A 25,025-nucleotide genomic window follows, 5' to 3' on the forward strand; every position below is an offset into this window, starting at 1 on the left:
TGGAATTTTATTATGGCAGCCCAAGCTGACTAACACAGGTGGTAAACTCTGTCTAAAGCTAAGTATCTGCAGGAGACCAATAGTCAGCAAGTTCCATGAGGGAAAGTCAAAAACAACTTCAGATGTTTTTGACAAAACAAAGAGGGTTCCATGTGATTAATAGTTGAACATGCTAGGTTTCTTCTGCGAGATGGGTGAATGCCATTTAAAAGAGATGGACAGTGGCTTTCATTGCCTTTGGCTGATCCAAAAGGAGTCAGATTCAGACCTTGGGATCTGGAGTGGCAGAAGAGTGCCACAGGAATTCAGTATGGTACTGCAGCCAGTCCCAGAGAAGCTGCAGGAGTCCTGGAGAGAACTCTCTTTTCCTGTGATGTGAAAGCGTGCCCGGCCAGGTGCAGTGGCTCACTCCTGTAATGCCAGCACTTTGGGTGGCTGAGGTGGGTGGACCACCTGGGGTCAGGAGTTCAAGACCAGCCTGGCCAACATGGCGAAATTCCTGTCTCTACTAAAAATACAAAAATTCGCCAGGCATGGTGGTGGGTGCCTGTAATCCCAGCTACTCAGGAGGCTGAGGCAGGACAATCACTTGAACCCGGGCGGCAGAAGTTGAAGTGAGCTGAGATCTCACCATTCATTGCACTCCAGCCTGGGCAACAGAGCGAGACTCCGCCTCAGAACAACAACAAAAAAGAAAGCGTGCCCAAGGAGAGGACCTTGTACCAACACTGTGGCTCTGCCTGGTCTTGGCTGCGAATTGCCTGCAGGGATGTAGGTGTTGGTGCACTGTAGTGGTGGATCAGGGACAACAGCGGGGATAGGCAGCCCCTCAAAGTCTGACTGGCAAATTTTTTTTTTCTTTTTTTTTGAGACGGAGTCTTGCTCTGTCGCCCAGGCTGGATAGCAGTGGCACGATCTTGGCTCACTGCAACCTCTACCTCCCGGGCTCAAGCAGTTCTCCTGCCTCAGCCTCCCAAGTAGCTGGGATTACAGGCGCCCATCACCATGCCCGGCTAATTTTTATATTTTTAGTAGAGATGGGGTTTCACCATGTTGGCCAGGCTGGTCTCGAACTCCTGACCTCAGGTGATCCACCTGGCTCGGCCTCCCAAAGTGCTAGGATTACAGGTGTGAGCCACCGTGCCTGGCCTGAGTGGCAAATTTTTATTGTTGCCACACAGCCTCTACTGTATTCCTTCCTAAAGGTGGTTGGGAACCTGGGAGGATTTAAGCTGTATTCTCTGCCATCAAGATGCTTACATTCTATTTGGGGAAATAGGAGCATTGGTGAAGAGGCTTTGCATTTTATTTAAGCCGCAATTACTGTGCACATACTCTGTGGAGTTGTAGTAATACTGGTGTGGTCTTCTCTAGGCTAGGGTGGGGGCTGTGGGAATAGAGAGGAAAGGCAGAATGCAAGATTTTAAGCAGCGTTTTATAACTTAATGGATATGCATCAGAATTACCCAGGCAAGAGGAAGATTTTGGTCTCAGAAAGCAGAGGCCAATGGAAAAAGCTCAGTTTAGGCAGATCTGACCACTTTAGGATTGCAAGTTGGGTTTCCCTGAAGTAAAATGAACTTTTCACTTGGTTGGTAGGTGTAAGATGTGACCAGTAATGAATGTGTTCTGAGTTAGCTGCACATTTACCTGTTGGATGTTATCTGTATTTGCAGTTGTGTACTGTCAGCTATGGAAAAGTCAAGCTGGTCTTGAAGCACAACAGGTAAGAGATTCCGTGACAGGCTTGTCCCAAGGCACTGTCACTCTCTGTGCACCAGCAGGAATAAAGGGATATGGGAAGGACCTGATGTTTATGCTGTCTTTTCTGTGAAGCACAGATAAGAGAAGAGAAACAAGAGATGTGGCCCAGACTGGAAACTCGTCCACTGGCCACTGTATTTCCTCTAGCAGTGGAACTGGGCTCAGGCCCCTGCCTACTTGACCTCAAAGTGGGGCTTTGCCCACAACCCTCATATGTTAAATCATGGCCGGCAGCTCATGGTACAGATTTGGCGAAGGGTTGTGGGGAGAGTCATGAGGCTTCTATTTCCAGACCATCTAATTGAATGAGCAGTGGAATCTCCAGGAGGTACCTGCTGGTCAGTAGACCCCTTCTTCCTCCCCTGCTTGCAGATACTTCGTTGAAAGTTCCCACCCTGATGTAATCCAGCATCTTCTCCAGGACCCCGTGATCCGAGAATGCCGCTTAAGAAACTCTGAAGGCGAGGCCACTGAGCTCATCACAGAGACTTTCACAAGCAAATCTGCCGTATGTGGACTCCTGGGCCACCCTTGGGTGGGGGCAGGCATTTAGGATTTCAGTTCTCTCAGGTGTCTTTAACCCAGCACTTACAACCTAGCAGCCCTGCTGGTTCTACCCTTTACAACTTCACCCATTGCTTGATAACAGCAGAATTAAATGTTGTGTGCACGTTCAGCACCTACCTCTCTCACAGATTTCTAAGACTGCTGAAAGCAGTGGTGGGCCCTCCACTTCCCGAGTGACAGATCCACAGGGTAAATCTGACATCCCCATGGACCTGTTTGACTTCTATGAGCAAATGGACAAGGATGAAGAAGAAGAAGAAGAGACACAGACAGTGTCTTTTGAAGTCAAGCAGGTTAGTGAATGTACCTTCCTCCTGGTTCCTTCACTGAGCTGCTGTTAGAAGCTAGCCCAGCCATGTGTCGACTCTGCCTGTAGTCTGTGTGAAAGGAAGGAGTCCCTGTTGGTCCCTGAATTGCTTTCTCCTTTTTATTATCTGTGAGCCATGGCATCATTTCTCCTGATGGAGTTAAAGTCCCAGTGTCCTCTTTTTCAGGCTGGTAGGCTGGTCTTCACAGGTTCCTGAGAAGATGTGAGAAATGGTGCCTGAAGGTCAATTTTGCCTGCTGATTAGATTTCATTTTCAAAGTGTTGTTAGTCTGGGTTGCTTTTCTGTGCTTTATCCCGGTTGTTGACTGAGCAAGATCTAAAATTGTAGAAGTTTAGATAGAATGCCACTTTTTTGACCATTGGACCTCTTAGAAGATGTAATGTTTTTGAGCACAGTAACAAGATTTTAAAACCCCTTTTGTGCCCTCTTTCCAGGAAATGATTGAGGAACTCCAGAAACGTTGCATCCACCTGGAGTACCCTCTGTTGGCAGAATATGACTTCCGGAATGATTCTGTCAACCCTGATATCAACATTGACCTAAAGCCCACAGCTGTCCTCAGACCCTATCAGGAGAAGAGCTTGCGAAAGATGTTTGGAAACGGGCGTGCACGTTCGGGGGTCATTGTTCTTCCCTGCGGTAAGTGGTACCAGAGTTAAGAAGGTGGCCAGGCTGTTGTGTCTGGATCTGCCAGCTGCCTCCCGCTTTCTCTCTGCACATTTCCCTAAATCACACCTTGCTGAAAAGCCAAGATCAGGTGACTCCCTGATTCATGACTTGACAAATATTTGAGTGCTTGCTGTGTATGGGCCCTGGCCTGGACACTGGGGGTATTATGGTGGCTAGAACAACACTTCTGACCTCATGGAGCTCACTCTTCTGGGGAAGAGACAGATGGTAAGCAGATGTGTACAATCTTGGGTGGTGCTAGAGTCGGCGAAGAAAAATTAGAGCACATGAGGGGTGAGATTGTAATGATGGCAAGGGGCTGTTGCACTTAGTGGGGTTAGGTTCTTGTTCTTGAATCAGCCTTAGGGGTTGTGTATTTGGAGACTCCCTAGCGCAGAAACTTTGGTGTTCCTGGATGACTAGGATGGTGTGCAGGTCCAGGGAAAGGCAGGAGTGGCCCCCTGGGCACCTGTTTGACCACTTATCCCAGTAATGTCAGGTCCTAGCCTAGCTTCTTGGCCAGAGACCACAGCAGACTCACCTTGGGACCCCACTGAGGACTTACAGAGGCAAGGTCTTCAGGGAAGGGGAGGTTCTTTTTTTCCAAAACTCCAAGGGTTATTTTGATGTTGTTTTCCTTTTTTATTTCACTTTACAAATTTTTTTTATTTACGTTTATTCCTGGTAACTCACAGTGTATTTTTATAATAAAGGAAGGATCTCTGTTTAATGGAAAAGCTTGATTTTTCTCTTGATCTTCAAATGGTGGATGGTAGTAAACTCAGAAGCTCCTGGAATTTCATTTTCTCTGTACACACATAGTGCATCCCTGAATTCTCAGCCCCGTTTGCTGTGTAATAATAATAGTGGTCTTTTGCCGAGTGCCTCCTTCTGTGGGCCAGGCATGCTGGGACCCAGTAGCTTCACTGTCCCGTGGCTGTGGGCAAGGTAAAGTACTCCTCAGCTTTAGTTTTTCAATCTTTCTTTTTTCTTTTTGAGACAGAGTCTTGCTCCGTTGCCCATGCTGGAGTGCAGTGGTGCCATCTTGGCTCACCACAACCTCCGCCTACTGGGTTCAAGATATTCTCCTGCCTCAGCCTCCCAAGTGACCGGTATTATAGGCACCCGCCACCATGCCTGGCTAATTTTTTGTATTTTTAGTAAAGATAGGGTTTCACCATGTTGGCCAGGCTGGTCTTGAACTCCTGACCTTAAGTGATCTACCCACCTCGGCCTCCCAAAGTGCTGGGATTACAGGTGTGAGCCACCGTGCCACGGTGGCTCAGCTAGGTTTTTCTATCTTTAAAATAACAATAACAGGCATTTCTCTTCTCACTGGTTTGTTTTGAGATTTTGACATTTAAATGAGATGTGTGTAAAGTGCTACAGTAGGCCCCAGCGCCTGCCAATTCTCACATATGTATGTGAAGTGGGCATGTCTCCTCATTATAAAGAAGAAAACAGGCTGGAGCAGTGTGTGTCGCTCAGATGTCAGCTATGTGGACTGTTACAAGACATTTTCCTAGATTGCTGTACTTGTGAGTCATTCTGCCTGTCCCTGTCCTTCATTTCAACCTGTCCTTGGGTGGGATTGCACTCTTGTTTCTTGTAGGTGCTGGAAAGTCCCTGGTTGGTGTGACTGCTGCATGCACTGTCAGAAAACGCTGTCTGGTGCTGGGCAACTCAGCTGTTTCTGTGGAGCAGTGGAAAGCCCAGTTCAAGATGTGGTCCACCATTGACGACAGCCAGATCTGCCGGTTCACCTCCGATGCCAAGGACAAGCCCATCGGCTGCTCCGTTGCCATTAGCACCTACTCCATGCTGGGCCACACCACCAAAAGGTCCTGGGAGGCTGAGCGAGTCATGGAGTGGCTCAAGACCCAGGAGTGGGGCCTCATGATCCTGGATGAAGTGCACACCATACCAGGTAAGCAGGCTGGAGCTGAGCTGTCCACTTGCTGAACAGACAAACCAATTTCCAGTTGTTAGGTTGGGAAAGGGACTGCTGTGTAGCCCACCCAACTGGCTAGAAAGACTTGCTGGCTTGCTGGGTAAAGCTTTTAATAGTTCTTTTTTTTTTTTTTGAGGGGGAGTCTCACTCTGTCACCCAGGCTGGAGTGCAGTGGCACGATCTCAGCTCACCACAACTTCCACCTCCCAGGTTCAAGCAGTTCTCTGCCTCAGCGTCTGAGTAGCTGGGATTACAGGCACCTGCCACCATGCTAGGCTAATTTTTGTATTTTTGTAGAGACAGGGTTTCCCCATCTTGGCCAGGCTGGTCTTGAACTCCTGACCTCGTGATCCACCCACCTCAGCCTCCCAAAGTGCTGGGATTACAGGCGTGAGCCACCGTGCCCGGCCAGTAATTCTTAAGTGGGATGCAGGCAGGAGTGTTCACATTCACAGTTTGCCTAATCACTGGCTCAGTAGTGATTTAGAAAATGATATTTTCTTTCCTCCATCTTCCTTTTGCTGCTCAGCTTCATCTGTTTTTTAATGGCCCTCTAAAAACTGGGTTAGGAGCACTGAAAAGCCCTTCCCAAAATGGTGGCGATGTGTTTTATTTGAAGCCCGGAATATTGATCCTTAGTCAATATGTAATAGAAGCCCTACTTCTCCAAGTATCATGGGCAAACCTTTTTTTTTTAAGCTGCTCTATTGATTTAATTTATATACCATAAAATCACCCCTTGTAAATATATAATCCAATGAGTTTTAGTAAATTTGTGGACCAGTGCAACCATGACCATGATCCAAGTTTTCTTTTCTTTTTTTTTTTTGAGATGGCATCTTGCTTTGTTGCCCAGGCTGGAGTGCAGTCGTGTGATCTTGGCCCACTGCAACCTCCGCCTCTTGGGTTCAACTGATTCCCCTGCCTCAGCCTCCCAAGTAGCTGGGACTACAGGTGTGTACTACCACACCCGGCTAATTTTTTTTTATTTGAGACAGTTTCGCTCTTGTTGCCCAGGCTGGAGTGCAGTGGTGCAATCTCAGCTCACTGGAAGCTCTGCCTCCCGGGTTCAAGTGATTCTCCTGCCTCAGCCTCCCGAGTAGCTAGGATTACAGGTATGCGCCACCACGCCCAGCTGATTTTATATTTTTAGTAGAGACAGGGTTTCTCCGTGTTGGTCAGGCTGGTCTCAAACTCCTGACTTCAGGTGATCCGCCCACCTCAGCCTCACCCTGGGATTACAGGCGTAAAGTACCACACCTGGCCAAATTTTTGTATTTTTAGTAGAGAAAGGGTTTCGCCATGTTAGCCAGGCTGGTCTTGAAGTCCAGACCTCAAGTGATCTGCCTGCCTGGGCCTCCCAAAGTACTGGGATTATAGACGTGAGCCACTGCATTCGGCCACCATGATCCAGTTTTAGATTTCCTTTTTACTCATTTGCAGTCAATCTTTGTTTCTCTATCTAGCTTCAGATGACTACTGAACTGCTGTCACTATAGATTTGCTTTTTATGGAAAATTTATATAAACACAATCATACAATATATATTATGTCTGGCTTCTTTCACTTCCCGTAATGATTCATCTGTGCCTTAGCATTTATCAGTAGTTTGTTCTTTTTATTGCTGTACAGTTTTTTGGGCGAATCTTTTTTGATAAAAACAGATTAAGGGATTAAGATTAACAAATTAGGAGTGGGCATGGTGGCTGACACCTGTAGTCTCCTAGCACTTTGGGAGGCCAGGGCAGGAGGATTGCTTGAGCCCAGGAGCTTAAGATTAGCCTGGGTAACATAGTGAGACATGTCTCTACAAAAAAAATTTTTTTTAATTAGCCAAGTGTGGTGGTGTGCACCTGTGGTCTCAGCTGCTGAGGAGGCTGAGGTGGGAGGATCACTTGAACCTGGGAGGTTGAGGCTGCAGTGAACCATGATTGTGCAACTGTACTCCAGCATGGGTGACAGAGTGTGAGACTCTGTCTCAAAAAAAAAAAAAATAAAGATGAACAGATTAGGGTAAATTAAGGAGTCTAATAGAGGTTACTATGAACAAAATGAAATCTGAGGCATTTTCACAGGTAGTGTTCAAAATGTCAAAATGGCCCCAGCATCTGGTTCTTTCTGTGCATGAGAGCTCTTCAGCCCTGATGGGTTTCTGGAGATACCTAGAGATGTTCACAGCTGGCCAGGGAGGGCTTGGAGGTCTTTCTGATGGAAGCCCAGGGTGTGGGCCCTGCTGTGGGAAAGTACTTGGCATAGTGAGACAGCACAAGGTGGCCATGCGGCCAGAGGAGAGCATAGGAACAGTAGTCAAGGCTGAGGAAGATTAGCGGTATTGGGGCAGGTCTTGTAGGACCTTGTAGGCCACGACAAGAACTTTGGCTTGTACTCTTAGTGTGAAGCCATCTGAGGGATTTGAGCAGAGCATGTCATGAGTTGACTTCACACTGTAAAAATACTGCCCTGGCTGCTGTGCTGGAAATAGACTGAAGGAAGCAAGACAGAAGCGGTGAGGTGAGTTTGTGGAATCCCAAGAAGTGTGAACCAGTAAGGATGAAGGCGTGATCCGACTCTGGATATGTTGTGAAGCTTTAATTGACAGGTCAGGTGTGGAATCAGAGAGAAATCAAGAATGACACTAAGGTTTTTGGCTTGAACAAAGGGAGGATACAGTGGGCATTAATTGAGATGGGGAACACTCTCAAAGGAGCTGGTCTGGAAGGTGACTATCAGGAGTTGGGCTTTAGATGTGTGAATTTGAGTTTCCTTTTAGGCATTCAGGCCGTGGCAAAAAGGTTAAGAAATAGGCCAAAGAAATTGATAGACATTTCACCAAAAAAGGATATACATATGTCAAAAAAGCACTTGAAAAAGGGTTCAACCTCATTAGTCATCAGGGAACTGCAGATTTAAACCCACCACAGGATGCTCCCGTATGCCAGTTAGAAGGGCCAAAATAAAAAATACTGATGTGCGGGTGCTGATGAGGTCACAGCAACTGAACTGTCACACATTCCTGGAGGGATGGATTGCAAAGTGTATGGTCACTGTGGAAAACAGTTTGTCCATTTATTATAAAATTACCACATGACCCATCAGTCCCATTCCTGTGTATCCTGGATACATGAAAAGAGGTTTACACAAAATCCTGTACACGAATGTTTATGGCAGCTCTGTTCATAATATCCAAAACCCAGGTGCTCATCAGTGGGTGTCTGGATAAACAAGCTGTGGTACATCCATACACTGGAACACTACTCAGTAGTGAAAAAGAACAAACTTGCTGCATGTTGCAACCTGGATGAATCTCAAAAGCATGGTGCTGAGTGAAAGAAGTCAGCCTCAAAAGCTTCCATAGTATGTGATTTCATTTATACAACGACAGTATAGTGCTGGCCAGCAGATCAGTGGTTGCCAGAAGTGGGGGGTCAGAGATGGATGACTCTAAAGGAGAGCACAGGGGAATTTTGGGGGATGCTGTCTTTATCTGTACCCTGATTGTGGTGCTGGTTACAAAAATGTAAATATGTTAAAATGCATAGACGTGCCCCCCCACCCCCCGCCCCAAGTCAGTTTTACTGTGAGAATTTAAAAACTCAAAAGAAAAAAGGTGGAAGGGTGGGTATTGGGTCTGCTAGGATTGAAAATTGATGGTACAGAGAATCACTACCCACAAAGGAGTCTGGAATTGTTCTGTAGCAGTTTGGTTGGAAGCTGTGTTCAGGGCTTGAGGCATTCTGTCTGACTATATGTTTGGTACACGTTCATGTTTTTCTTTAACCCAAGCCCCAGGTCCCAGGTTCCAGGGGACAACAGCACAGATTTGGGATTGGTTATCTGATGAACAAGTACAAAAAGGTGCATCTCATACTCACATATGTCTGTGAGTTTGTCTCTCTCTCGTCTAGTTCACTGGATGAGTTAGTCTTTGGTTGAGTTGCGGAGTGAAACCAACAAACTCTAAGGGATTTTTGAGTACAGGCCCCATAAGCCCAGTGGCCTGGCCATGCTCATTGTCCCAGAGAGCAAATGTTAAATAAGGGAATGCTAGGAAATCACAGTAAGTCTCCTGACTGTCTTAACGTCTGCTGTGTTGGGTTAGGTGGAGTGATCAATCTTTGAGATTTATCTCAAAGGATAAAGATTGCTGTGCTGTTTTACAGATTTTTCAAAAGGAGCTCTGTTATGCCTTTTTATTAATGATTCATATTATGGTACTTGTGTATATTAAGTGCTTCCTGTGTGCTAGATACTGTGCCAGTTTCATTATTTCTACAGGTATTTATTGAGAACCTACTAAGTTTAGGCACTGTACTTGGCACTGGAGACAAAGTGGAAGGGACAGCCAAGTAACCACACAAATAAATGCCAAATGACAACCATGACATAATGTTGAGTGATACAAGCCACACACAAAAGTGCATACTATGATTTCATTCATGCAAAGTTCAGAAAGGAGGCAGACCCCTCTCAGAAGTCAGAGGAGTGTTTCCCTCAAGGAAGAGTGCTAGTTATTGACAGAAGGGGTCAGGGGAGAGACCTCTGGGTGCCTGGTTCTCTATATCCTGATCTAGGTGGTTCCACAGCTGCATGTCTGTAAAAATATATTGAGTAGTATGCTGTGAGTTATTCACCTGTGACAGCTGTCAGGGCTGTAGGAGAGTGTAATAGAGGGGTGTGACGGGGTCACGGGTGTCCAAGCAGAGGCCTACCTGCCTTATCCTTGTCTTGGGTTAGTATGTCCCCCAGTGTTGCCTCTCTGGGGCCCACACTGGGTTGGTGTAGCCATTGCCTTGACTACCATTTCCCTCTAACATGGGGAGCTTGGTCTGAGGTTCTTGGCTACTGTATTTTGGAGCCAGCACAGTCTTTCCTTAGACATAACCCTGAGCTGATTTTGTTTTCTGTGTTGTGTGTGTGTGTGTGTGTGTGTGTGTGTGTGTGTGTTTGCATGTGGTGTTGTGTGCAAACCATGTAGATGTAAAAACTAAACATTTACTTAGAGTTAGGCAACCCTATGTTATTTCACTGTGAACGTCTTTGTGTTTTGGTGCATTCAGGCCTCTTTTTCCTTAGATTTTTGTGTCTATTTACTTCTGAAATATCATTAGCCCTACTTTCAATTATATTGTAAGATAAGCATGACTCAAACATTTTAACCTTGCTTCAGAGTATTAGAATTTTTAAAAGGTGAGCCCGTGGAAATCCATAAATTAGGTTTTTTAAAAATGAATAACTCATACCCTTTATGTGTTTATTTTATTTGATAAACCAGAGAGAATTATAATGTTCAAAAGAAAGGAAGAAAAAGAGGTTGCTGGTTGACCAAAGTGATTGAATTGGTAAAGTTTGGAGAGGGGAGTTTCCTAAGGCGGGCCGGAGGGCTTGGGTGAACAGTTCCTGGAGTTTCATCACTCCCGTGGGATTGGCTTTCTTCTCAGTTTCTGGGAAAATGATGGGAAGCTGAGCAGAGCTGGCTTCTTTCATTTCTTCCTCTCCCTAGATTGTCAACTTTCTTTTCAGTAACCTGGGTACAAGTTTTAGGGGAAAATTCTTTGCGTAATTTAGAGCTTAATGGTATTAATAGTAAGTATTGCAGGTTGTATTTCAAATTGCCATCTGCACTTCTACTGATAACTGTTGTGAGGGGAATGCTGGGATTCATTAACTTGGAGATTCCTTAAGCTCATTTCACCCTCTTGTTCTCCTTTTCATTTTCTTTTGGACAGGTCTAAAAGTGATGGTGAAGCGTTTGCCTAGTCATTCTTGTCTAGAGCCAGCTTCTGTGGTCCTGAAACCCGAGGGTTAGTTCAGGTGGTGTCATAAGCCAGTGTTAAGTTGCACAGCTATGAGCATTTGAAAAAGTGACAGTGTAGGCTGGGTGCAGTGGGTCACGTCTGTAATCCCAGCACTTTGGGAGGCGAAGGCAGGGGGATTGCTTGAGGCCAGGAGTTCAAGACCAGCCTGGGCAACATAATGAGACCCCATCTCTACAAAAAATATTTAAAAATAAATAAATAAAAAATAAGAAAGAAAAGTGACAGTGTGAATGCTCCCATTGTTTCCTCAGCCAAGATGTTCCGAAGGGTGCTCACCATCGTGCAGGCCCACTGTAAGCTGGGTTTGACTGCGACCCTCGTCCGCGAAGATGACAAAATTGTGGATTTAAATTTTCTGATTGGGCCTAAGCTCTACGAAGCAAACTGGATGGAGCTGCAGAATAATGGCTACATCGCCAAAGTCCAGTGTGCTGAGGTAGCTGGGCCTGGGCTGGGGGCGTCTGGGAAAGGGCCTCCTCCTGTGGGCAGGGGAGTGATCAGATCGATTCCTCATGGGCAGACACAGGTCAGGACTTAGGCTCACCTGCTACTACCTCATACAGGATCCTCAGTCACCCTGTGGTTGGGTGGTACTAGACCCACTTGCCGCATATCTTCTGCCTTGTCACATATCTCACATACCCCTGAATTTGTGATGATTCTTTTTCCTAGCCATGGGGTTTACCAGTCATGGATTTCTGTGGGTGAGGATTAGCATTCAGGGCACAAGGATGAATGAAGGCCCCTGATACCACAGTGCTGCCTGGGAGCCTGGCAGCAAAGGGCTTTGCTCTGATAGCCCCAAGCGCCTAACTGATATGCTCCCGGCCCTGCTGGGAAGTGTGTGAAGAGGTGGCGGTACTCAGCAGCAGTGCTGACTCGTGTGTGGAAGTGTGGCCTAAATGGAAGAATTGCTGACACTACCGATTGAGAATCTGGTTTCACACACTTGCAGCTGGTGTGAAAATAACTCCCTGGATATGATTGCATTTAAAAATCTTTTAAGCGGTTGACATGTGAAAACGTCCAGTTCAATAGGAGGTATTAGGTTGGGTTTAGTTTTGTGCATGCATTTATTTTCAGTTGTACTGATTTCTAATTCACATAGCATTTTTTTTTTTTAAAACAGGGTCTCACTCTGTCACCCAGGCTGGAGTGCAGTGGCGTGATCTTGGCTCATGCAACCTCCGCCTCCTGGGCAAGTGATTCTCCTGCCTTAGCCTCCTGCGTAGCTGGAATTACAGACATGCACTACCACACCCAGCTAATTTTTGTATTTTTAGTAGAGACTGGGTTTCACTGTGTTGGCCAGGCTGGTCTTGAACTCCTGGCCTCAAGTGATCTGCCTGCCTCAGCCTCCCAAAGTGCTGGCATTACAGGCATGAGCCACTGCACCTGACTGGTTTTGTTTTAAAGCTAATTCTGCTAGAGAAAGGTCTTCAAAAGTTTTTAATTGTGTGATGTTTAAACTTGTAAAATGACCCCTGGTTCTTACTGTATTACAGGTCTGGTGCCCTATGTCTCCTGAATTTTACCGGGAATATGTGGCAATCAAAACCAAGAAACGAATCTTGCTGTACACCATGAACCCCAACAAATTTAGAGCTTGCCAGTTTCTGATCAAGTTTCATGAAAGGAGGAATGACAAGATTATTGTCTTTGCTGACAATGTGTTTGCCCTAAAGGAATATGCCATTCGACTGAACAAGTAAGAATTGAAAACTTGGAGCTTCCTCCAGGCCAGTTTCTCTTCCCCATTGAGAGTGCAGAAGGTGGCTGTTGTTTTGTTTTTTCGTTTTTTTGTTTTTCTCTCAGGAACTTCTTGGGCTCCAAAGATCTTGTTCTGTGGCCCTGGTCTCAGAAACCAGGGAAGACCTAAAGTAGGTGGTTGGAGTCAGAGGTTAGAGCATAGAGAAAAGGGGGGCTAGTCACCTTGAGCCCAAAGAACAGGGAGCAGAGACTTGGACTGAGCTGGGTGGGGCCCCATGGAAGATCTGGGCTCCAAAGGTGGGTGGGAGTTGGCATTTGGAGCTTTGGGCTGTGTGAGCTCTGTGGGTGGAGAGGAGGCCAGACTGGATGGCCTAGGGGCTGGGAAGGCAAGATGGGCTGGGCTGGCATCCCAAGTACGGACTGGCATCTGGAAGGAGCTTAGAAATGCCCACGCAGTATCCTCATCAACCCATGGCTCCACCCAAATATTTGTGCTTAAAACCTGGCTCTTGTAAAGCTCTGCCAAGTAAGGAGGAAGAGGTCTGCGCTTGCTCCTACAGTGACACAGGACTTCAGGTGCTGTAAGTGTTGCAGAAGGCCAGGCCCTCTATGGAGACAGGTCAAGCTATGTGCTATGGGTACTATACATAGGTTTTACTTAATCCTCACTTCAGCCATATAAAATGTTGTTCCCATTTTATAGAAGGGAAGACAAACTCATAGAAAGATTAAGTTTCTTAAGTTTCTAAAATTATACTTTTATTTAATTTAGAAAGACTTTTTAATCCAAGTCAACATTTAGATTATTGTGAAAAACAGCAATTCCCTGCTTCTGTTTTCCCACCCACAATTCTATTCCTTGAAGACAGCCGCTTTTGACTCTTTTTTGTTGTTTACCTTCATATTTCTTTCTTTCTTCCTTTTTCCTTTTTTTTTTTTTGGAGTTACGGTCTCACTGTGTCACCCAGTCTGTAGTGCAGTGGTGTAATCACGGCTCACGGCAGCCTTGACCCCCTGGGCTCAATCAATCCTTCCACCTCAGCCTCCCGAGTAGCTGGGTCTACAGGCACGCACCACTACACCCAGCTAATTTTTGTGTTTTTTGTAGAGATGGGGTTTTGCTATGTTGCCCAGGCTGGTCTCAAACTGCTGAGCTCAAGCAGTTCCTCCTGCCTTGGCCTCCCAAAGTGCTGGGATTAGAGTCATGAGCCACCACACCTGGCCAGCCTTCATCTTTCTAAGCAATAGCTTATGTAGTAATTTCTTGATGATCAGTTATAGAAATTGCTTATTAACTTCCTACTGTAGGAGTTGAGGGTTTAGCTTTCTTACATACACCACTCTCCCCACTCCTGTTTTCTCTCCTACCATTCTCCCAATATGGGAATAGCACAAGTTGGGGGTTACTTTAATATTCAGTTACATTATTTTGACTGTGTAAGTATGTTCAGGCAGAGCTGTAGAGTACTATTACATTTTCCTTTTTTTTTTTTTTTTTTTTTTTTTGAGACGGAGTCTTGCTCTGTTGCCAGGCTGGAGTGCAGTGGCGCTATCTCAGCTCACTGCAACCTCTGCCTTGTGGGTTCAAGTGATTCTCCTGCCTCAGCCTCCTGAGTAGCTGGGACTACAGGCACCCGCCACCACAGCCTGGATAATTTTTGTATTTTTGGTAGAGATAGGGTTTCACCATATTGGCCAGGATGGTCTCGATCTCTTGACCTCGTGATCTGCCTGCCTCGGCCTTCCAAAGTGCTGGGATTACAGGTGTGAGCCACCATGCCCGGCCTTACATTTTCTGTTTTGTAAATGTTTTTTTGCCTTGGAGTTAATAATTGCCTTGTCATTGTTTTTGCTTGGTTTTCTGTGCATTGAATAATTATTCCCCTCCAAAGTCTTCACATAACCATAAACTCAGTAGGGTCAGGTAATTTCTCAGTTCTGTTTTTCTGTTTCCCCAGTGGGATCCCCACCAGCACTCCATCCGCTTACTCTGTTCTGGCCTGCTTGCTGTCTAGGACTAGAGACACCACCAGCTGTTACCATGGGGTTTCCCTTGGACACTACCCCATGACTTCCCTGGGCCTCTTTGTTGTGTTTCCCACCCTGAAGTCTCCACCCTCTTGGTTACTCATTTTGATGGAGCACATGTTCCAGTAGGTTCCTGAGAGAAAGGATGTAGGAGGAGAAGCTTTGGAGACTTCACATGTTTACAGATGTCTTTACTCGACTTTACACTTGATCGGTAGTTTGGCCAGGTCCTAGAACTAACATTGGAGCTTCCAGTGCAGCAGTTTGGCAGTCTGATGCCCTTTGCTTCCTCTCAGTGTGTTGTCTGCTGTGGTGGCTGTGCGTTTTCCTTCCCTTGAAGACTGGTAGGATCTTCTCTCTTTTTGGAAATTTCAAAGTGATATTCTTAATGTTTTTTCTTTCATCGTGATGGGCACTCAGTATATCCTTTCCATCTGGAAACTCGTGTCCTTCAGTTCTGAGAATTTCTATTTTTTTGTTGTTAATCACTTTCTCTATGTATTCCCTTCTTGGAATTTTGATTCATCAGATGTTAGATCCTCTGAACAGCTTCTCCAGTTTGCTTATCTTTTTTCTACTTTTTTATCTCTTTGTCTTCTAACCCTTGTATTGAGACTTGTTAATTTCTGAGAGTTCTTTCCTGGTAACTGTTCTTGTTTTGTTTGTGAATAGAGTGTCTTCTCGGAGGCTTTGAAAACTTTTGAAGCTTCCATCTGTTTCCTGCCATGTCTCTTTTCTTCATTTTTTTGTCTTAATTGTTTTTACCTGTCTTTTGAGTCTTTCTGAGTTTTGGTAATCCTTGACTGTATTTTTTTGGTTTAAAGTCACTGAAAACCTGGCAGGCCTTTCTGTGTGGCTTAGTGGGTTTGCCAGCTTGTGGACCTCACCAGAGTGGCTGGGCAGGGCCTGGCTATTTCTTCAGGAGGTTGCCAAATGCCAGTATCTCTAGGACTTTTCTCTTGGGCTGGACGGTTTCTTCAGTGAGGAATTTTTCAGTCCCCTGGGCACCACCGTGTGTTAGGGGAAGAGGAGGGCTTGTGGAATCTTTGCATTCAGTCTTGCCTTTTCCCTCATCTCTGCCGGGCATCCCTGGAGAATAAGCCTCCAGTGCCCCACCAGTGGAGGTGGCCTGCCTGCTGCCGGCCGGACCCAACTGCTCCTCACACTCACACACCGCCAGTCCTCCTGTGCACCTCCCCACCTTCGCAGGCAACTGGTGACTAGTTCCTGAGCCCTCCTGCGTGCTGCAGAGGACACAGAGGCGGCGGGTTTTGTATCGGTCTTCCCTCCTGCCGGCTCCAGCTTCTGCTTTCTCTAGTCTGTTAGCTCAGGTACTGTGCCTGCATCTGTCTGCTTTTCAGCTTCTGAAATGTTACCCACTTCTCTCATCTGCTGTTATTTCTTCTCCTGTTTTCTTTGTGGGTTTGTGTTCTGTCACATTAGTGCCAATTTGAGCAGGGCAATGAGACAGTTCCTGTATTTACTTTGCCTTATTTAAGAACTATTCTCTCCCCATCCTTCCTCCCACAGCAATGCTCCTCCAGTCTTCTGGAGCCTCACTCCAGGGGCCTTCCCCACCTACATTTGCAGCACTCCTGAGGCTTGTGCCTTAGCCGCAGCCTCCCGAGCATCTGCTTGGGCAGGGACGTTAATTTGCCTGGCACTGTCAATTCCAAGCCAGTCTGTCACAGTGAAGGGCAGCAGATTGTGGCTGTCTCCTGTGTACTAGAATGATCATTACAATGTGTACTTTTTACCTTTTTTTTTGTGTCTCTGGCCTTTAAATGTATGAAGTAGTGTTTTTTCTTCTTGGTTTTCTCGCTTCTAAAATGATCCTGCGGGCCAGGCGCAGTGGCTCATGCCTATAATCCCAGCACTTTGGGGGGCCAAGGCAGAAAGATCACTTGAGCCCAGGAGTTCAAGAACAGCTTGGGCAATATAGTGAGACCCCATCCTTTAAAATAAAAGTGATCCTGTGGCTCTCGGGCATTGCTCCATTCTTTGCTCGTGTGTGGTGGGGATTCTCCAAGCTTTTGGCTCCTCCCAGCCTTCATAAGAAAGGCATTGGTATCACCAAAGCACTTTGCAAGAGAGGCTTAGGGTTATATGGCAGTGTGGGGCTGTGGGCAGAGCATCGTTTTTGGGATCAGACAGACTGGATGTGGGAAAGTTGTTTACCTCTGAACTCCTTTTGTACTTCGGTCACATGGAGCTACTGCCACCCAATGTGTACTGGGTCCTGGTGTCCCTTGATGGTGGGGGGTGGATTCTTGTGCCTGGCAGCTTGTAAGTATTTAGTAAATGTGACATTCTCCACTTGGAGGGTGCTTTTCCTTCTATTTCATCTGTGTGGGGGAACCTTTAGAAACTGAGGGCTCCCCACTGTGCAAGTAGTTTTTCCTGGTGATGGAGGAGGAGAAAACCACCTAAAAACCTGGGTATCAAGAGTCAGGCTGTTCTGACGAGTGGGACTTCTAACCTTTTTCACTGCATGACATGCATAGAAAATGATAAAATTATGTGGTGGCCGGGACATTCTGGATCAAGGCAAGGCAGCTTGTGACTGGGCTAACCAGAGGCCATCAGCCTGGGTGTGCAGCTGCCCAGGCCCTATCCAGCTTCCCCACAGGCAAGGGGTTTGCTCTTTGAGGCACATCCATTAATGGGCACTGCTCTGGGTGCTAACGGGCCTGGGCAGTGGAGCAGCCACTCCCAGGTTCCACCTGCTCAGGCTTCTGACCCTTGGTTTCCCACATGTAAATTGGGGAACATGAAACCTGTCTTTTACAATGCTGAGGAATCTTGGCAGGGCTGGCTGGATTTTTTTCTTTTCTTTTTCTTTTTTTTTTTTTCTGAGACGGAGTCTCACTCTGTTGCCCAGGCTGGAGTGAAGTGGTGCGATCTTGGCTCACTGCAACCTCTGCCTCCCAGGTTCAAGTGATTCTCCTGCTTCAGCCTCCTGAGTAGCTGGGATTATAGGTGCCCACCACCATACCCAGCTAATTTTTTTTATTTTTAGTAGAGATGGGGGCTCACCATGTTGGCCAGGCTGGTCTCGAACTCCTGGCCTCAGGTGATCCACCCACCTCGGCCTCCCAAAGTGCTGGGATTACAGGTGTGAGCCACCGCGCCTGGCTGGATTTTTTTTTTTTTTTTAATGTAATACTCAGCTCAATGCCTGGTGTTGGTAGGTCCTGCGTACCTGTAGTTTGTCTTCATTGTCTTTGCTGTTGTCATCATCATCATCACTGTTGTTATGATTCTTGGGAAGCTACAAAAACTGTCCACCGTCACATTCCAAGACAGAGGGAAGGAGTGTGACATTCCCAATGCTATGTGATGATAACCATTGAGTTCATTGATAGGGTTGTGCCCTTTGGCAGGGAGCTGGAAAAATTTTTTTTTTTTTTTTTGAGACGGAGTTTCACTCTTGTTTCCCAGGGTGGAGTGCAATGGCGCGATCTCGGCTCACCACAACCTCTGCCTCCCCGGTTCAAGTGATTCTCCTGCCTCAGCCTCCCGAGTAGCTGGGATTACACACATGCGCCACCACACTCGGCTAATTTTGTATTTTTGGTAGAGACGGGGTTTCTTCATGTTGGTCAGGCTGGTCGTGAATTCCCAACCTCAGGTGATCCACCCGCCTCGGCCTCCCAAAGTGCTGGGATTACAGGCGTGAACCACCGCGCCTGTCAGGGAGCTAGAAATTAAAGAGAAGTTTTTAAAACTTAGTGTTATGGGAAATCAGCACAAAAATGGCTGAAGGGCACTTTTCTCCTTTCTGCTTATCTCTTGGAGCATGCCTGTGTCTTGGCAAACAGTTGCTTCCAGCCTTTTTTTGGAAATAGCAGTGGTTTCTTTGCACCTCTCTTTGGGCTTCATGAAATGTGGAGATGCTCCTTGTATAGACTCTGTGCTGAGAGTGAGAGATGTTGAAGCAGGAAAAAGCATAGTCCAAAAAGAAAACGAAAAATGGAAAGGAGGGAATCCCGAAGAGAATGGTGGGCCTAAACCTAGAATCAGTGGGGAAGGCTGGGAGGTGCATCTGTAGCCAGTCATTTTTTTGGGTGTAACGATATTCCTACACGACGAGGGCTTTCTACTTGAGAAGAGCTAGCCTGAGCTCCTTTTTCCCTCTGATGTGTTTTCAAGATAACTGAGGCATTATTCTGTGGTCTAACACAGCTTCATTCTTCTCTAGACCCTATATCTACGGACCTACGTCTCAGGGGGAAAGGATGCAAATTCTCCAGAATTTCAAGCACAACCCCAAAATTAACACCATCTTCATATCCAAGGTTTGTGTGGCATATGGGGTGGAGGTGAGGCCCCTAGCACTCTGGGGACCTGGGGGGTACACTATGATTCCTGGACAGTGAATTCATGTCTGCTGAAGGAACTTCTCATGCATGTTTTCATTTCCGACATGTCCAGGGATAGGGGGCACTGCCTGGGGTTAGTGGAAGGAGCAGACTGAGGATTTGCATGCATCATGGATAATCTATAAAGGCTATTTGAGGTTTTTCCAATTCTTTTGGGGATGTAGAAGTTTTAAGTTGTATTTCCTTATTTATAAAAGGAAAAAAAGTTCATTTCCTACTCTGGCAAAAGTAGGCATTTAGATGAAGTTCTCTTTACAAGTTGGAGATCCTGTGTGTCGCGGCAGCCTTTGTCCTGGTTCCTGGTGTCCCTTGATGATGGGTGGTGGATGTCAGCACAGACTTGCGCAGGCCCAGCTCAGGGATGGTTTACTCTGCAATCAGAAGCTGTAGCCCCACAGTTTAGAATAGTCATTCAGATTAAGACAGACCCAAAGCCCAAAAGAAATGAGATTTTACAACCGGGCGCGGTGGCTCACACCTGTAATCCCAGCACTTTGGGAGGCTGAGGCGGGTGGATCACCGGAGGTCAGGAGTTCGAGACCAGCCTGGCCAACATGGAGAAACCCCGTCTCTACTAAAAATACAAAAATTAGCTGGGTGTGGTGGCAGACGCCTGTAATCCCAACTACTCAGGAGGCTGAGGCAGCAGGGTTCAGTCACTTGAACCCGGGAGGTGGAGGTTGCAGTGGAGCTGAGATTGTGCCATTGCACTCCAGCCTAGGCAACAAGAGCGAGACTCCGTCTCAAAAAAAAGAAATGAGATTTTATGTGATTGTGGCTGGGCGCTTATAAGCACCAAACCTTCATGTCTGTGGCTGGGAACCTCGATGTTTTGGAGCCCCAGAGCTGAGGAATCCACCTACAGTCAGAATTCCTTATGGGGCAGTTGTTCCTCCCAGGTCACATCCCACGTGTGCTGCTGGTGTCAGTGGCCAACAGGTAAGAGTATGGATGGTTTTGTGGAGACATATTTCTGTAGCCAAAAAAATGAATGACTCAAAGTCAGTCTCTGTTCAAGGGCCCTCTCATCTCTGGGCTCCTGGCACCCAGCACTGAATGTCACTGATGCCTGGTATTAATTCTTCAGGATGACTCTTAGGAGAACTCACACAAGGTCCTGGAGACCCAGAGATGCCTTTCTGAGGTTTATTGCTTCACCTCTCTCTGCCTGCATCAGATAGACCCTGGTATAAAGAGGAGAAAAGAGTGATTATGTTTCAAAATTATCTACAGAACTTATTTAAATTCTGGATCAGTTGACTTTTTTTTTTCCCTCATGTATAAAAACCTTCCAACTTGTTTCTGTAGGTAGGTGACACCTCGTTTGATCTGCCGGAAGCAAATGTCCTCATTCAGATCTCATCCCATGGTGGCTCCAGGCGTCAGGAAGCCCAAAGGCTAGGGCGGGTGCTTCGAGCTAAAAAAGGTAAAGTGGCCTTTCATCTTCTGTTGCAGGAGGTCACTCCTCTTAAACCACTTTAGTTAGGAAAACGATAGGGGTGAGAGCTGCCATGTGCCCTGGGGCTAAATAGACTCTGGAGGGAGGGAATCCCAAAGCAAAGACCTAGATCCTTATGGCCCATCATTATTTCTCATACCTTGGGGGTGAATATGCAGGTGTTTTCCATGACAGTGGCACGGAATCCACACAGATGTGCTCTGTACACTGTGCAGCTGTGTTGGTAGATGGTGAGAGGGAGCCAGGGCAAGGCAGTGCTTATGGGGTAGACGTGGAAGGGAGAAAACAGAGCTGGGCCACCAGTGTAAGTGGAGGAGCTGGAAGCTGCTTCTGGAACTTGATCAGGAGGCAGGGAAAGGTTTGGTAGGAGCAGCTTGGGCAGACACACAATGGGCACGTCATTCATAACCTGTGCAGAGTGCCGCCCTGGTGGCAGCTTGCAGCAGGGGCAGGGCAAGCTCAGTGAGTGAGGAGGTGAGAATCCTCATTGCAAAGGCTTTTTCTGAGGAGGCGTGGCACCCCTGTGCTTGCTTACTGCAGTAAAAGGGCCCAGACCGCCATTGTGGACATGGCAGGGACTGACACTGTTGCTAAGAGATGGCTGTGTCTGTCTTACTGGGACCAGGGCACATCCTGAGACAAGGACACAAGCCCTATCCTCAAGGAATCTGCTTATTCAAGGAGGCATCTGGACTGCTAGAATGTTTGAAAATGACAAGATTAGTGGGCATCTGTTGGAACTGTACTGCGTTCAGATGTGTTTAAGAAGCGTCTAGTAGCTTGTATTTAAAATGGAGATGAGGCAGATAGCATGGACTAGAAATAGCATGGACTCAGGCACCAAGCCAGCTGTGTCACCTTTGGCAAATTATTTTCTCCTCTGAGATTTGGTTTTCCCATCCAAAGTGGGGGTGACAATCCTGTCTTGCCAAGACTGCTGTGAGGATTCAGCTTATAAGTCATAAAATGTAGTCGGCTGGCTGGGCACAGTGGCTTACACCTATAATCCCAGCACTTTGGGAGGCCAAGGCAGGAGGATAGCTTGAGCCCAGGAGTTTGAGACCATCTTGGGCAATGTAGTGAGACCCCATCTCTACAAAAAATAAAACTAGCTGGGCGTGGTGGTGTGTACCTGTGGTTCCAGCTACTTGGGAGGCTGAGACAGTAGCTTTTATAAACTGACAGGACTATGATCTGCTAGCAAATGTGAACATAATTCATTACTTATTCCTTACTCTAATTTGAAAACTCCTTTATTGATTGATTGATTGAGACAGAGTCTTATTCTGTCACCCAGGCTGGAGTGCAGTGGCACAATCTCGGCTCACTGCAACCTCCATCTACTGGGGTCAAGTGTGATTCACCTGCCTCAGCCTCCCGAGTACCTGGGACTACAGGCATGCACCACCACGTCCAGCTAATTTTTTTTGTATTTTTAGTAAAGACGGGGTTTCACCATTTTGGCCAGGCTCGTCTCTAGTGATCCACCCACCTTGGCCTCCCAAAGTGCTGGGATTACAGGTGTGAGCCACCGTGCCTAGCCTTAAAAACTCCCTTAAATGTGAATAGAAGGCCAGGCGCGGTGGCTCATGCCTGTAATCCCAGCACTTTGGGAGGCCGAGGCAGGCAGATCATGAGGTCAGGAGATTGAGACCATCCTGGCTAACATGGTGAAACCCCGTCTCCACTAAAAATACAAAAAATTAGCTGGGCATGGTGGCGGGCACCTGTAGTCCCAGCTACTCGGGAGGCTGAGGCAGGAGAATGGCATGAACCCGGGAGGCAGAGCTTACAGTGAGCCGAGATCGTGCCACTGCACTCCAGCCTGGGCGACAGAGCAAGACTCCGTCTCAAAAAAAAAAAAAAAATGTGAATAGAATTGTTTTCTTTCTCAAAACACTGTTTAACATAAGACACTTGGCTCCTTTCTTTGCATCTCTGAGCTCTTGTAAGATTCGAGAAACAATTACATTCAAGGGCAGTATGCTTAACCTACTGACATTTGAACTACAAAGCAAAGATGTTCAGATTTTCCTGAAGGATCAAGTCTTTCAGGCCACAGAATTTTCTGTCCTAGTTTCTTAATACAGTAGTCCCCCCATATCTGCAATTTTCCTTTCCACATTCAATTACCCATGGTCAGCTGTAGTCTAAAAATATTAAATGGAAAATTCCAGAAATAAACAATTCATAAGTTTTAAATTACACACTATTCTGAGTAGCATCCATGATGTGAATTCTTGCTTTGTGCGGCATATTCATGCTTAAATTCTCCCCACCCATTAGTCACTTAGTAGCCATCTCAGTTGTCATGGACTGTCACTGTATCTCAGTGCTTGTTTTCAAGTAACCCTTATCTTACTAATGGCCCCAAAGCACAAGTGTAATGATGCTAGCAATTCAGATATGCCAAAGAGAAGCTGTAAAGTGCTTTCTTAAAGCGAAAAGGTAAAAGTTATTAATTTAAGCAAGGGAATAAAAATCATATGCTAAGGTTGCTAAGATCGAGGGTTAGAATGACTCTTCCTACTGTACAAGATGATCATCCCCAGAGCACATAGCCGTCAGACTTTCCAAGGTCAATACAAAAGAAAGAATCTTAAAGACAGCTAGAGAAAGGGTCATATAACTCATCATGCTAACAGCAGACTTCTCAGCAGAAACTTTACAAGTCAGAAGAGATTGGGGGACTGTTTTTAGCATTCTTAAAGAAAAGAAAAGAAATCCTGGCCGGGCACAGCGGCTCACACCTGTAATCCCAGCACTTTGGGAGGCCAAGGTAGGCAGATTGCTTGAACTCAGGAGTTTGAGACCAGTCTGGGCAACATGATGAAACCCTGTTCCTACAAAAAATACAACAATTAGCCAGCTGGGTGTGGTGGTGTGCACCTGTAGTCCCAGCCACTCTGGAGGCTGAGGCAAGAGAATCGCTTTAGTCTGGGAGGCAGAGGTTGCAGTGATCTGACATCTCACCACGGTATTCCACCTTGGGCAACAGAAGAAGACCCTGTTTAAAACAAAAACAAACAAAAAAACAGGCCAGGTGCGGTGGCTCACACCTGTAATCCTAGCACTTTGGGAGGCCGAGGTGAGTGGATCACCTGAGGTCAGGAGTTCAAGACCAGCCTGGCCAACATGGTGAAACCCCATCTCCACTAAAAATACAAAAATTAGCCGGGCGTGGTGGCAGGTGCCTATAATCTCAGCTACTCAGGAGGCTGAGGCAGGAGTATTGCTGGAACCCAGGAGGCAGAGGTTTCAGTGAGCCGAGATTGCACCATTGCACTCCAGCCTGGGCAACAACAGCAAGACTCTGTCTCAAAACAAAAAAACAAAAACCAAAAAACCGTAGTGAGACCCAGTCTCTTTAAGAAAAAAAATAAAAAAGAAAAATCCTAACCAAGAATTTCATATCCTGCCAAACTAAGCTACATAAGCAAAGAAGAAATAAAATCTTTCCCAGACAAGCAACTGCTAAAAGAATTTGTTATCACCAGACTGGCCCTACAAGAGAGTCTTGAGAGTTCTAAACATGGAAATGAAAGAATAGTGACACCTGCTACCACAAAAATACACATAAGCACATAGCCCACAGACCCTGTAAAGCAACTACACAATCCAAACTACAGAGCAACCAGCTAATGACACCATGATAGGAATAAAGCCTCATGTCTCAATATTAACCTTGAATGTAAACAACCTAAACACCCCACCTAAAAGACTTGGAGTGGCAAATTGGATTAAAAACAAGACCCAGCCTTCTGCTGTCTTCAAGAGACCTCTCTCACATGTAACAGGACTCATAGGTTCAAAGTAAAGGGATAGGGAAAAAAAATCTATCACACAAATAAAAAAAAAAAGAGTGGGGCAGGGGGTCACTATTCTTGCATCAGATAAAAGAGACTTTAAACCAGCCACAGTAAAAAAGGACAAAAAGGTCATTACACGATGATAAATGGTTCAATTCAACAAGAAGACTTAACTATCCTAAATATATATGCACCCAACATTGGAGCACCTAGATTCATAAACCAAGTACTTCTAGAGCTAGGAAAAGGCTTAGACAGCCACACAACAATGGTAGGAGATTTTGACACCCCACTGACAGCATGAGACAGATTATAGAGGCAGAAAACTAACAAAGAAATTCTGTACTTAAAATTCAACACTTGACCAATTGGACACCCCATTGACAGCATTAGACGGATTATAGAGGCAGAAAACTAACGAAGAAATTCTGTACTTAAAATTCAACACTTGACCAATTGGACCTAATAGGCATCTACATAATTCTCTACGCAACAACCACAGAATATATATTCTCATCTGCCCCCAGAATATACTCTTAAG

The 25,025-nt window shown here is 46.2% G+C and overlaps 1 protein-coding gene across 3 annotated transcripts in view; it reads left to right on the forward strand.

Annotated features, from left to right (window-relative positions):
- ERCC3 (ERCC excision repair 3, TFIIH core complex helicase subunit) overlaps window positions 1–25,025 on the forward strand; it is a 36,988-nt gene that overhangs the window by 2,197 nt on the left and 9,766 nt on the right. For all 3 annotated transcript variants that reach the window (XM_003828264.4, XM_034954242.3, XM_063595196.1), the window contains exons 4-12: window positions 1,677–1,726; window positions 2,137–2,272; window positions 2,460–2,624; window positions 3,095–3,299; window positions 4,942–5,256; window positions 11,348–11,532; window positions 12,602–12,804; window positions 19,036–19,132; window positions 20,525–20,642. In XM_003828264.4, the coding sequence (XP_003828312.1) occupies window positions 1,677–1,726; window positions 2,137–2,272; window positions 2,460–2,624; window positions 3,095–3,299; window positions 4,942–5,256; window positions 11,348–11,532; window positions 12,602–12,804; window positions 19,036–19,132; window positions 20,525–20,642 (1,474 nt within the window). The remainder of the gene's footprint in view (window positions 1–1,676; window positions 1,727–2,136; window positions 2,273–2,459; window positions 2,625–3,094; window positions 3,300–4,941; window positions 5,257–11,347; window positions 11,533–12,601; window positions 12,805–19,035; window positions 19,133–20,524; window positions 20,643–25,025) is intronic.

Source organism: Pan paniscus, chromosome 13, assembly GCF_029289425.2.
Source record: "Pan paniscus chromosome 13, NHGRI_mPanPan1-v2.0_pri, whole genome shotgun sequence".
Lineage (NCBI taxonomy): Eukaryota > Metazoa > Chordata > Mammalia > Primates > Hominidae > Pan > Pan paniscus.